Genomic DNA, 13257 nt, shown 5'->3' on the forward strand with positions numbered 1-13257 from the left:
ATCTATACTAGTATAATCGCATCACTTTTTGTGACGGGTGGGTAAAAAAGCTTTCGGGTATATCGGATATCCGACCCATTTTAAAAATTCCTTTACAAAAAATTTGTTGGGTCGGGTTATATTTAACCCAACTCATACACCGGATATTCCATATTTAATAATTTAGATTTTTAGAAGATTTGATTAAGATTTATAATTATGATTCTCCTATCATCTTTGTTTGATTTGTTTTTAACTGTTTTGAATCGTCATATAATACATAAAGTAAAAAAAAAATCAATTTTTTTTCTGCATATACTGTGATTCGAAATTTAAAAAACGGACATATATTATCCAATTCTACATCGATTAAAATATTTAGACAATGATTCAGAATCATATCATAAATAAGAACATTAATAAAATAAATGAGTTTTTTGGCGGGATGGGTTTGGCGGGACGGGTTTGGCGGGACGGGTTTTTGAATCAACAATAATAAAAAGATTAAAATATCATTAATCCGCCGCTTCAATACGGATTTAATCCTTATTTTTTTTAATAAAAATCACATGACGGGTTAAGAAATTACGGAACGGGTTATATTTCGGAAATGATTTATATGGCGGACGAATTTGAATCAATATTTATATACCGCTTTAATACGGGTTAAATCTTCAGTTTATTAATAATTATCTCGTGGACTCGTGGTATACCGTTACTTAATAACAATTGTAAACTATAATATAAATAAATATGTTATAAGGAAGGGAGACTCACAAAAATGCCCCTTTTTCAATACTCCTTTTCAAAAATGCCCCCTTTGGCTGTCCATTTTTAAAAATACCCCTTTTTATGTACAAAATGACTAAATTACCCTTCTTTTAATAAAAGATATTACAAATATATAAGGAAATATAACAAAATTAGGTTCACAAAATACAAAATATTTTTAGCGGGAAAAGTGATCCCACAATTTTTCCTGCCAAAAACACTTGTAAAAACTTGTAAAAATATCCTTGGTGTAATATTTCCCGTTAAAGGTTGTTTCACGCGCATTAAAGTTTTCCCGCCCGAGTAAGTTGTGTAAGCATGGAATAGGAATAGCGAGAAGTTAGTATGGCTGTAAATGGTGGGCTGGAAGGTTTTTTGCGGGAGAAATTGACAAGGTATTGTAAAGGTTTGTTACAAGGTATTGAGAAGGGTGTACAATGTATTTTAAAAGGTTTGTACAACGTATTGATGAGTATTTATAAGATATTATAAGATTTTACAAGCTATTTGATAAGGTTTTATAAGTTATAAGATTTTACAAGTTTTGTATAAGGTTTTAGAAGTTGGTAGAAATGATTTTTAAAACTTTCAAGTACCTTGTAAAACCTTTTAAGATACATTGTAAAACTTTACAAAACACTTGTACATACTCTGTAAAAACCTTTAAAATACCTTGTAAATTTTTCCCGCCAAAAATTTTCCCGCCAAAAAAATTGCGGATAACTTTTCCCGCAAAAAAAAATTTTTGGCGAGAAAATTTTTTGGCGGGAAAAATTTTTACGAAAAAATTTTACAAGGTATTTTAAAGGTTTTTACAAGTGTTTTGGCGGGAAAATTGGGGGATCACTTTTCCCGCCAAAAAATATTTTGTATTTTGTGGACCTAATTTTGTTTCAAATAAGGGTAAAATGGTCATTAAAAATTAAAAGAGGGCAAACTTAAAAATGGACTCTCAAAGGGAGCATTTTTGAAAAGGGGTATTGAAAAAGGGGCATTTTTAACAATTTCTCTATAAAGAAATACAATTTACAAAATATTTTTATACTAACTTTAAAATTAAATTATCCCGCGGTGTACCGCGGGTTAAAATCTAGTAACTAATTAATACGCTAACAAAACAAAACGCAGTTAATGAGAATTTTTGTCCGTCGTAGACATAAAATCCAGTTTTTGCAAGGGTCTCATTTGACCCATTTAGCTCATTTAACTTATTTTGATTTTGTTCAAAAACACTTTGAAACGTAAAATCAGGAATTTTATTTATTTATTAAAGGTACTTCATCTCATGTGAACAGAAGTAAAACCTTTTGAACCAAGTCAAGTAAATTGAAAGGCTTGAAATTAAATAATTAAACCAAAGATTTCCGATGGAGATGATAGATTTCCATCTTGATGAAGAAAATGACGAATTCACATTTGTCACATTCCTCTCGCTATCTTACCAAGACTCACCGCTTAATTATCACATTAAACTCTCTCCTCTCTTTTTCTTCTTATATATGCTTTGCTTTTGTCTTGAGAGCTTGCTTCGAAACTTCTCAGTTCTCACTCTTTTGTCCCTTTCACAGCACGACACAAACCCAATTCAATTAACCTTCATTTAATTGCCGTAACGGTTTTATGTAAACTTATCAAGTTACTCTTTTCCTCCTCAATCTCGTAGAAAACAATTTATTAGAGTAATCAAATAGTATTGGTTAATATTGACTTAGTCATTGTAAAATCAATTGTGTATCGGTTATATAAGAACTTCTCATGTCATCTCATGTAACAACTAACAAGATTGGATTAACAAGAATAACACAAATTCACGACTTCTTCTTCGTTTATCACTCAAACAGCAAACAATCAATTAATGTAGAAAACATGGTGAAAAAAATACTACCACAAGTTTGTTGAGTTATATATATATATATATCAATCTGAAAGAACATAATTTCTGCATAGTCCTCTTTCTTTACTTTTTTTTTAGTCTTCTTGCTTTACTATAAATTGATTTTCACAACTTGTTTCAATCGCCAGCGTCACCCAAAAATATTAATAATAAAATCCTTAATTGCATAATATTATTTGCTCAAATCCTTAATTACCTTCATTTTCTGCTGACACATAAGCCACGTGTGTGTGTTGGAGTTATTGGGCCGAATATTGATGGGCTTAACAGAAAGAGTTACGACCCAACACCTCACTTTATCCCTTATATCGACAAACTTCCATGCATTTTCCTCCTCTCGTCGATAAACCAAGAAATCAAATCAAACTTTTCTAATCCTTTGTTGTGAATTTTTTCTCCAAGGAATGTTAATTCGTATCGATTCGATTGCCAAACCCTAGATTCTTTCGCTCTAGGATTTGAGAATGAATGAAAATCTATTGTTGGTGTTTAGGTTGCGGAATCATAGATATTGAAAATCGTAAATGTGACAGTCGATATTTTCTATTAATCAAGCTCGAATTCTAATTTTGCTGATTAAACCCTAGTTAATTTTTTTCTACGGTTCGAGAAATGGAAATTTATTGTGGTTGCAAAACCTAGAAGTTGATAATCGCACCGTCTACAAACCCTAATTTTGAGGAATCGGCCTTGTCTAAGTTATTTTTGTGTTCATGATTTGATCAAAGCAGTAGATATTGACAGTAGATATTGGGATTCCGGTGGTTGATCTCAAAGACGCTTAAGGCTTACCCGAATGTCATGGAGGAGGATTTGCAGGTATGCATTGTTATAAATTAGCGAGGCACAAAGATGACAGTTTTGGAAATATAACTCCATATACATATATGTAGCAAATCTGAGATCAATGGTGACATGAGAGATGAATTTCTAAGCATTGGTCACCTTGAATCCCCTCGGTTTTTAAATAACTTATTTCTACGTTGAGTATGACGGAAAACAAAACCGGTTCCAATCTTAAATTGTGTGTTTCTACAGCGTCAAAAGTTGTAGGGATCTATCATCTACTGTTAGCAGATGGGGAAAATATAAGTTGGTTCTTGATAGCAAGAAGGTAGTGGATGTCTTGTATTTTGCAGGCTCGGCTTCAGGAGACATCTTGCGTACGTCCAAATGATTTCAAGAGCGAGAATCCTGTCCCGTTTTGGATTTTAATTAATTTCAGGGATTCAAGGAAATAATTAGATGAGCAACATTACCTAGAAATCTCTTCATCTCATTTATTATAAATTATAAATCCGTCCACATTTTCTTTTAGCATCTTACCGAACATTTTTTTGTTTGTTGATAGAAACTATTTTATAGTTTTCAGCTCATGATAACGTCTCTTTTAATATAAAGATGGTATACTACTGCAAATTTTGGCCAAAAGGTTGTGAAATTTTGGTTGACATCATGCGACAATGAGTCGTGCCCCTCCCTATCTACTATACATTTTTGCAACACTTTTTAGGGTTCCTAATCGGGTCAAATTTTGTTTAATTTTGACCCGGAAATCTTCAATCGGATCTTTCCTTATTTTTGACAAAACTAAAAAACGAAAATTAATCAATAAAATCTAAAAAATATATATTTTCTCAACTAATTACTATACCTAAACTCTTTATTTATGGCATATTCTCTATAATTTTTATAGATATAGAAATCAAATATGATTATTTAATGCTAATATAACAAATTTGAACTAATTTCCTAAAACCTCTCTACCTAATTAAAACATAAATATATGATTCTCATTTCACTTTTATATGATCTTATATTTATATTATTTTGAACTATTATAAAATATATATACTTAATAAAAAATTCGATTTTTTCTGCATATGCTATGATTCAAATTTTTTAAAACGGACATATATTACTCAATCGATGAAGAAAAAAGTATGTGTACAATCTATATTAACATTTTTGAAAAACAAATTTGCGCGTTTAATCAGGTCGTATTTTTTTTTTTACTCTGACCCGGAATTGAGTCATTCAGATATTTTCTTAATTTCTACAATTATCTAAAACGGGACAATATACCACGGTAAAATCTTAAAATTAACAAATCGAAATACAATTATTTAGTATTTTAATATACATTTTTAAAATATTTTTACGGGTTGGTCTAAAAACACACACTAATTTGAAAATATATATATATATATATATATATATATATATATATATATTATAGAAACTATTTGAAAGCAAACTTTTAAATTGACTCGAATTATATGTCTTTTAAATAAAAGTATTATTAAAAGAAATAACAAAATGATGTTTAATTTTACGGGACATGATTATATGGTGGGACGGGTCGGATTTGGATTGATATTAATACGGGATAATATATCACGGGTGAAATCCTGGGATTAACAAATCAAAATACAATTTTTTTTTTTTTTGTCAAATATCAAAATACAATTATACAATTTTAAACACTAAACAAAACAAATACATCTTAAAATTTTCATTTTTAGTTACAACGCATGTGACTCGCAATGTACAACAAAAAATATTATATACAACAAATTCATCGGTCTATAAAAAATAAAAAAAATCAAATAATTAACCCGCGGTGTACCGCGGGTAACAATCTAGTATATATATATAAGTATATAATATAAACTTTCAACTGTACCCACCAATTTCCTTTGTACCAATGCTGAAGAAATTTGCAGTCCATCAAGTTGTTGGCGTCATTGCCTAGATCTAGATCTTGATCGTTAGCCCATTACCATCTTATATTGAGACAGCCTTTGTAAAAAGATTTTTTTAAATTCCTGCAATTATTCATAGAAGTAAGAATCTCTAAAATACTTTTGAAATGAGGAAGTTTTAATGGTTTTAAAATCTATTTACAATGATAAACTCAGAAACATCATAAATTAAGGCTTTTTATTATAATTGTTTGTATCATAATCTTTGAAATATAATACATATACAGATATATTCTTGTATATAATGACACAATTAAATCGACTTAAATTCACGGTAAATTTCTCCAACCCAAAATTGATATTTTTCTTATATTATTTTTTCACTTTTTTCTTCCTCATTGTTTTCACGGTCTCCTACTAAAATTTTCATCGAATATTCGCGAATGTAATTTTTCACTCTATCTTTTGATATCTATAAAACTCTATTTTTGATACACATGAGAGTTTATACATACATGTCCACATAAATCTAAACCATACTGTACGTACACATTTATATATATCTAAATTCACATTTCATTAAATCATATTGTACATAAACATCCACATATGTTTAAGCCATGCATGTTTTACGTACACATCCATTATAAATGCGTACGTAAAATTTAGATCTACGATATTATCTTTACTATTTTGCAAGGGTACAAGTCCTAATTAAAACCACAAATTCAATTCAATATCATTAAAAATATATTATATTAATATATATAAAGCTGATATAAAGTGATTATGACAATTTTTCGCGGGGATATGCAGTGCCGGCCCGACATCTGCGAGTGTCCTACGCAAAGCTTTAAAAAGTATGCATTTTTCATATACTACAAAAACCATTAACGAATCATTATCGGATTTGCAGTTTTCTTTTTTAAAACAAATTTGGAAGGAAAAAATAATAAATTCAAAAGCAAAACTAACAATTAACTTCAAAACCAAAGATTTTTTACTTGTAAAATAAGCAAATTGACTCACATACACGCATAAGAGGTATCATATAGTGTCAGTTTTTATTTTATATATTCAATCAGCGTTTTAGAGTTTTTTTTACTAAATAAAAAATTTAGTGTTGAAGATAATTAATTTGTCCCCATATCATTTTTTTTAAAAAAGCTCTACAGAATAAATTTATAGCTTTTGCAGCATATCCAAAACTTAACAAATTTTTAGTTTAAAAGGCCCTAAAATTTTGAGGCCCCAATCGCTGGCTTCAGTTGCTTGACCTCTGCGCCGGTCCTGGGGATATGAGTCCTTGCTAGTTAAGACTTAAGAGTCTTTTTATTAAATAAAAATAATAATAATAATAGTTGATCGGCTGGTCCAAGTGGCTCTTGACAATCTTCACACACGGTTCCAACACTTCTTTGTTCCATATCTTTCTCTGCATATCGGCTACACCTTCACCTTCCTTGGCTGCCCTAATTGCCTCTCGAAACGATGCTGTAGCATACACCTTCTTTATGTCCCACCCGGCATTTCTCAACTTGTCGATCTTCTTGATTTGATCCTTTGTGAGCTGAAACGTGTTTTCTTTGATCGCTCTCACCGCCTTCTCATAAGCCTCCTTTCTCATAGTGTCCCATTTATCCATGTCATCGTCCCACTTGTACTTTTTGAGGTAGTCATCAAACTCTTGCACTCCTATAGCCTTCCATAACCCCAATGGCTCTTTCGGGGCCTTCTTAGCGCGGTGGAACTCAGCGATCTCCTCGAACATACCTGACTTCATCATCATATCCAAACGCAAAGAAAGATACTCGAATAAGACAGGCTGGTCCACATCTATCCAAATGAAACAACAATCATATTTCAACTCCGAGCAGATTGAGCCCTTGTGATCAGAAAACGGATAGTTTTCAGGATCATAAGATTTTGCAAGGAGTGCATGAATGTAGGAGTTGGATCCACCGGCAAGGATTGGGAGTGTTTTACGTTGAGTAATCTCGGAGATGGCTTTAGCCGCCATAACGCGAAATTCTGCTGCTGTGACTTCTCCAGCCTCCGGGTTTAGTTCACCGAGAAGGTGATGTGGCACTCCACGTCGATCCGAAATGGTCGATTGATTCGTGGTGATCTTCAAGCCATCATAGAACTGCATTTTGTCAGAGTTGATGATCTCGGCTTTGAAATGTAAAGCGAGATCAACCGAGAGTGATGACTTGCCAGAACCGGTGGCACCCATGATCACAACCATTTTGTCTTTACAATTCATGTCGTAAATTGAGACTGATAAACACGAATAGACAAACAATGTTGCTATGCTAATATCACTTTTTGGTTACCCCATACACACATATATACTGTATGAATGTGTTTATGAATGAAAGGAAAGTTTAAAATTGATCACATAAATCATTTGAAATTTAATTCTATAACTCTATATTAAAGTGTTATGGATTCGTTATTTTTGTTCATTCATTATTTTGTAAAATGCTAAATTAACATTTTTGAAGATATTCTTATCTAAAATAAGAATGAAAATATTCAATATTACTAACATAGAAATGAACATAAATTTAAGAGATTTGGTCTAATATATCTTTTCACATCATTTTTGGAATATCTTTTAATTGATAGCTAGGTGTTTACTTGCCAAAAAAAAAAAATAACTCCTATATGATTTTAAAAGACACAAGTCCACTCATTCAAAAATAGATACATTGATAAAAATTAATTATTTTAGTCTATGTTTAAATAATATTTATAACTAGTCATAAGTTTTAGTTTGTTAGAATAATATTCATAACTAGTCATAAGTTTTAGTTTTAGTTTTAGTCTATGTTTAAAGTGACATTCTTCTAATTCTTCAAATATATAGGGCTCGATTACCCGTGCATTATTTTAAGTCAACTAGAACACTTGTAAATCTTCTTAATTCGTTGCTCTCGTATTTTTTTGTTAACAATTGACACCTAACACACAACTCTGGTTAAATTAAGTACTATAATTTTTTCGCAAATTAGTGAGTCATTTTTCTGCTCCAGAAATTAGATCGATATAAAATTAGTAAGAGATGCAAAACTTGAGCACATTATATATTTCAAAAACTGAATTACTAATTTATCATAACACAGTTTGTATGTAATGTATACATATTCATTTATTTATTTCCATTTGTATTGTGAACAAAAAAAAAAAAACTAAACCCGCTCGGTTTAACATCCATTAGACGCGAAGGCGAATGTTCTCATCGTCGTCGTCAACGGCATCGGCGGCTCCAGCTGCAAGGTCAAGGAGTTTCTCCATCTGCACAGTCATTTCCTTGAGCGTGGTTGAAGCCTTGTCAGTGTTTTTCCCAACCAATTCATTCACGCGCCTCATGTTGTCGCTTGAAGCCCTGACGTCGTAGTTAGCCGTGTCCGGGGATGCCTTGAGCTTCACATTTGCACTCTTGAGATCAGCTGCCACGGCCAGGTAGGCCTTGTGGCACTCTGTAAACGCAGTCTTCACCGTTGGATCTTTCTTCGCAGTCTCATCTACGAAAATCGCTGTCTTCTCCGCGTGTGATGTGGCCAAGTTGATCACAGCCTCCGACAATGGAAGCTGTTTAAGATATCATTTTTAAGCATTTTATTAGCATAAACTAATATAATGATCATATCCATTAACGATTGAGATGTGAAAGAAAAAAACAATTTGTTTACAACAAACAACATATTTTTAGAGATACTAATGTATGTATTGTTTCAAACTTTTAAGTTTTTTTTGGCTTCCAACTAAAAACAATTTGGTAATAAGTGGATTAACAAATATTTCTTATACGTTAATCTAAGTATCTTTTATTTCCGATGTGTGATTCTATCTAAACACGTCAATTTCTGTTTAAGTGAAATATTTTAACCTAAAAAAAAGCATTTCAACTTTTTCATATATAAAATATTTTGTTTGGTTGATTTGAAAACAAGGAAAAAGAAAATGCAAACGAATAATTGAGATCGTCGTACCAGGCCAATGGGAGCAGCTGTAGGGGGATTGGTAGTCAAAGTTTTAACGCAGAAAGCTTGGTCATGGGCACGATCACAGATGGCGTCAATGTATTTCATGTGAGGGGAAGCTGAAGCAGGAGATAAGAGTAGTTGCAACGTAATTGCCGTCGCGGCGAAGGTGGACAGAACAGAGGACGTTGCCATTTCTCTTAGCGTCGGAAGTTTTCTTGCTCAAGTTTTCGGTTGTTATTCAGTTCTATGTTGTTTGGCTTTAGTTTAAGGCGGATATATATATGTACACTTAGGGTTTCATCTAAGGCTGGATAACTTTAGAATGTGCTATATTATAATTGGTATCAAATGATGTTAAATTTACTAAAACGTTTTGCCTATTTTTGCTAAATTTGGAGAATATATGTTAAATTCGTGGTTTGTATAAATTTAGTCAAAGACCTATTTTTGCTAAATTTGGAGAATATATGTTAAATTCGTGGTTTGTATAAATTTAGTCAAAGACAACGTCCGTTATCGTCTTTCTTTGTTTAGAAAATGGATATGCCGTGATCATAATTGTTGAGCAAAATTAGAAAAGTAAATGCACTGAGGATTGCTTTTTATTTAGAGTTATAGATTTAAATAGGTAATACAATAGTAAAATAAAATACAGAAATTTGTTAGATTGATGATATTTCCTTTAATACCAGTGCTAGTTGCATGTAAGAGAAGATGATAACTTGGATTTTGGCTGAGCTAAACAGAGACAATTTTAAGGTAGATATTATGGACGCAGATACAGAATGGAATATCCACATAATATTAACAAAATAGCACAATACACATTGAGAAAACGAAAAGAAGTTAGAAAAACTACTACTCTTGGTATTGTATATACTCAAGATTACATTAACTGATTCGCAAATCCCCGAAACCAAATCACATCTACCGACTTCTGTCCTAAAAGAGAGCTTCCACCCACCCTCATCCCCTTGCTTCCTTTGCTGTTGCGTAGCTTCGGCTTTCCCTCACATCTGTTGCTGCTGCTACATCCCAGCTCCCACTTCTTCTTCCCCAGCTTCCATGCCTTGCTTCTGTCCTTATCGAGCCTGCTCTCTCATGGTCAATGTCCAATGTGTGATGAGGCTGATTGTTGTTGGCCTCTTCTGCATTACAACGCTGTGAGAGATTAATAAGATCTTCTCCAATGTCTAGGTCGTCTTCCACTTTCTGTCGCCGAGGCCCATTTTCATCCTCTGCTTCCCCTGATTCCCTGGTGGTGCTAGGCAGGGTAACAACTCTTGGAGGTTCTTCTTCGATGAAGGCTCTAAAGTTGTTCCTCGAGGGCTTCACCTTTGAGCAAAATACTTCCAGGAAATTGTTTGGACAGCCACGGTTATATACAATGCTCCTGCTGTGTGATGATCTGTACCGGAGTTTCTCATAGGTTGTCTGAAAAACTTGCACGGTGTTGCTATCAGCTGACTCACAATTTGCATACAATACTAATACCAGAAAACAATAACAGTGATTGCAAGTAGAAAACAGAATTCTAAAACAATAGGGACCAACTGACCTGGTTTGTACTTATGAGGTACAAGTGAAACGCTGTGAGCCCTCCAACAAACCATAGGGCAATAAAGCAATATATCATCAGCACAACTGACCAAGGTGATTCTTTCATTGCCCTCCACACAGTTCCTTGTTGATCATTCATCAGAATCTTGATGTATATAGCCGACATCGAGAAAATATAGATGCAGAGAAGTGTTGACGAAGAAACAAACATAAAGAAATACCTATAGTTTCTCTGCCAATGGACACAACTTTCTAAGTCAGAATCTACACATGTAACAAGACAATATAGCAGAAAACAGATTGGCCAATCGGCAGATAAAACAGATCTTGGCCTTTCAGATAAGAGAGAAGGAAACCTCGCACTTTTTCTGACAATAAAAACTATCTATTTAAGTCAATATGCTTTTGATTGAGCTTACCAGTCCAATGCATTGGCCCACCCATGGGCAATGATGATCAAATCGCTCAACACAGTTGTTGCATATGGAACAATGAGAGCAGCGGGGAGGCCTGTAAAGCATGCACGTATCACAGTATTTCACTCTAACAGAAACACCATTAACCATGACTTCTTTCGTCCTGGGAATTTGAACACTTGGTGTTTGTCTTCCATCAGCTGATACTGTTGTCTCATAGCGTAGTTCTTCCTCTGGTGGATGCAAATTTCGAGGAACAATACCAGGATCTCGTGCAGATGTGAAGAAGAGGAGGATCAATACCTATCAAAGCAAACTTCGTGATTCAGAAAAGCCAAAATAACAACGCCTAAATGCCAAATAACAGGGGGCAGAACAGGAAGACAGGGTTTAAGCTTCTAAGACGGGTAAGAAACAAACAAGGAACATCTTATGCTACATGATCGCGGAGTAGTCAAGTCATTTTTCAGTTAAAATAATTTAAACCAATCAGGGTCCATCCCAGTGATCAAACTTTGATGCTTCATTAACATGATACCATTTAACCACCACATAACAACTGACAAATGTTGTTGATAACCCGATTAGGCAAGCAAGCAAACATAAAATCAGAAATCAAATATTTACAAGAATGAGATATATAGGACTGTCAGATGGGGTATCGGAGAAGACTTACATAAATAGTGAAAAGAATTGCTACCACCAAGATAGCATATCCCGCATTGTAGGGAGAGAACTCATGGCGAAGGTGCCTTGCTACAAATACACAGAACAAAACAACTGGAACTATGATCAATAGCAAGGTGAGAGGCAGTGACCTAGCATCTGGTCCAAATATCAATCTCCCACCAAGGATGAATTTCTGCAAAAGAGAAAGGGAAGAGCATTTATTGGTATCAGCATACTGATTTTAAAACATGTGAAGAGTCAAGCATTCAGGATACTTGCAATTTTTATAAATTCCAAGGAACATTCAACTTGATACAAGGTTATACAAAAATGCATGGTCATGCTTTGAGAGTGAATCAAGAGACACAATGATGTATAATAAGTACTTCAAAGATTCAGCTCAACAACATTAGTTTACACGTACCAAAGTGAACCAATTGCGTAGCTAAGACTATGCTACACTGTGAACTCGAGAAAAAAACAAATTCCAAATCATTTTTCATGTAAACAGCTCAAGAAACACTGCAAAAATCAACTAAAACCCAGTCACGTTCATACCAGAGAACAGAATTCAGAGAATATTCATCTTCCAACAAGAGAAAACACACAAAAACAAAAACAAAAAAATCCAGGCTCAATCATTCGATGAAGAATAAAAAAAAAAGACTTACATTGCTTCCTTTCCAGACTTGGAATACTCGTTTTGTCATGGGGAGAAGAAGAATAAAGCGACGGAATCAGAAACTCCTAAGCTACCCAGTGACGGAATTCGAAGGATAGCTGTATAATTCTCCCCGTGTTCTATTTCATTCCAAAAGTCGCCAGCCAAATCCTCCGGCGAAGACGAGGGTTTTATTCCGACGAAGAAATCGACGGAAACCTAACAGTACCAGAGATCGCTAGCAGAACCCTAATGATTACGCAATTAAAAAGGCTCGCGAGCGACTTCTGGTCTGACCTCCCTCAATGGTCGACCACGACGAACGAAAGAATAACTTTTTTTTTTTTTTTTTTTAATCTCCTTACGATTTTTTCTCCCTTTCTTCTGTTTATAAATATGATGTCATCATGTTTATCTCCTAAACCACAAATTAGAATTAGTGTCCTCAAATTTTCTGCACATTTTTGGGTCAGATTCATTCCTCGTGCAAACTATACAATTTCAGTTGGAGATTTTTGTTCTTTTTATGATTTTTAGCGGAATACATACATCAAATTTATGTCAGAAAACAACAAAATACCATTTATTTGAGTCATTTGTGTATTTTTTT

The 13257-nt window shown here is 33.5% G+C and overlaps 3 protein-coding genes across 3 annotated transcripts; all 3 read right to left on the bottom strand.

The window, feature by feature from the left end:
* Positions 1-6647: 6647 nt before the first annotated feature.
* On the bottom strand, positions 6648-7729 carry LOC9303727 (adenylate isopentenyltransferase 4). Its single transcript, XM_002869661.2, has one exon. The coding sequence runs from the start codon at positions 7613-7615 to the stop codon at positions 6659-6661; it is 957 nt and encodes a 318-aa protein (XP_002869707.1). The 5' UTR covers positions 7616-7729; the 3' UTR covers positions 6648-6658.
* Positions 7730-8414: 685 nt separating this feature from the next.
* Positions 8415-9641, bottom strand: LOC9305779 (pectinesterase inhibitor 2). Its single transcript, XM_002869662.2, has 2 exons — positions 9348-9641; positions 8415-8946 (listed from the first exon to the last, which is right to left on the bottom strand). The coding sequence occupies exons 1-2, from the start codon at positions 9531-9533 to the stop codon at positions 8569-8571; spliced, it is 564 nt and encodes a 187-aa protein (XP_002869708.1). The 5' UTR covers positions 9534-9641; the 3' UTR covers positions 8415-8568.
* Positions 9642-10082: 441 nt separating this feature from the next.
* LOC9305780 (protein S-acyltransferase 8) lies at positions 10083-13006 on the bottom strand. Its single transcript, XM_002869663.2, has 5 exons — positions 12658-13006; positions 11994-12179; positions 11321-11620; positions 10900-11133; positions 10083-10775 (listed from the first exon to the last, which is right to left on the bottom strand). Exons 1-5 carry the CDS (start codon positions 12694-12696, stop codon positions 10308-10310), a joined length of 1227 nt encoding a protein of 408 aa, XP_002869709.1. The 5' UTR covers positions 12697-13006; the 3' UTR covers positions 10083-10307.
* Between the last annotated feature and the right edge of the window lie 251 nt (positions 13007-13257).

This window comes from Arabidopsis lyrata, assembly GCF_000004255.2.
Source record: "Arabidopsis lyrata subsp. lyrata unplaced genomic scaffold ARALYscaffold_7, whole genome shotgun sequence".
Classification (NCBI taxonomy): Eukaryota; Viridiplantae; Streptophyta; class Magnoliopsida; order Brassicales; family Brassicaceae; genus Arabidopsis; species Arabidopsis lyrata.

What these genes read in the sequence shown, in the direction of transcription:
- LOC9303727 (XM_002869661.2), bottom strand. Translation starts at nt 7,615, where the DNA reads ATGAATTGTAAAGACAAAATGGTTGTGATCATGGGTGCCACCGGTTCT.
- LOC9305779 (XM_002869662.2), bottom strand. Translation starts at nt 9,533, where the DNA reads ATGGCAACGTCCTCTGTTCTGTCCACCTTCGCCGCGACGGCAATTACG. An exon ending in CAGCTGCTCCCATTGGCCTG is followed by an intron (nt 8,947 to 9,347) that starts GTACGACGATCT and finishes TATCTTAAACAG; the next exon opens with CTTCCATTGTCGGAGGCTGT.
- LOC9305780 (XM_002869663.2), bottom strand. Translation starts at nt 12,696, where the DNA reads ATGACAAAACGAGTATTCCAAGTCTGGAAAGGAAGCAAT. An exon ending in CAATTCTTTTCACTATTTAT is followed by an intron (nt 11,621 to 11,993) that starts GTAAGTCTTCTC and finishes TTGCTTTGATAG; the next exon opens with GTATTGATCCTCCTCTTCTT. An exon ending in TGGGCCAATGCATTGGACTG is followed by an intron (nt 11,134 to 11,320) that starts GTAAGCTCAATC and finishes GTCCATTGGCAG; the next exon opens with AGAAACTATAGGTATTTCTT.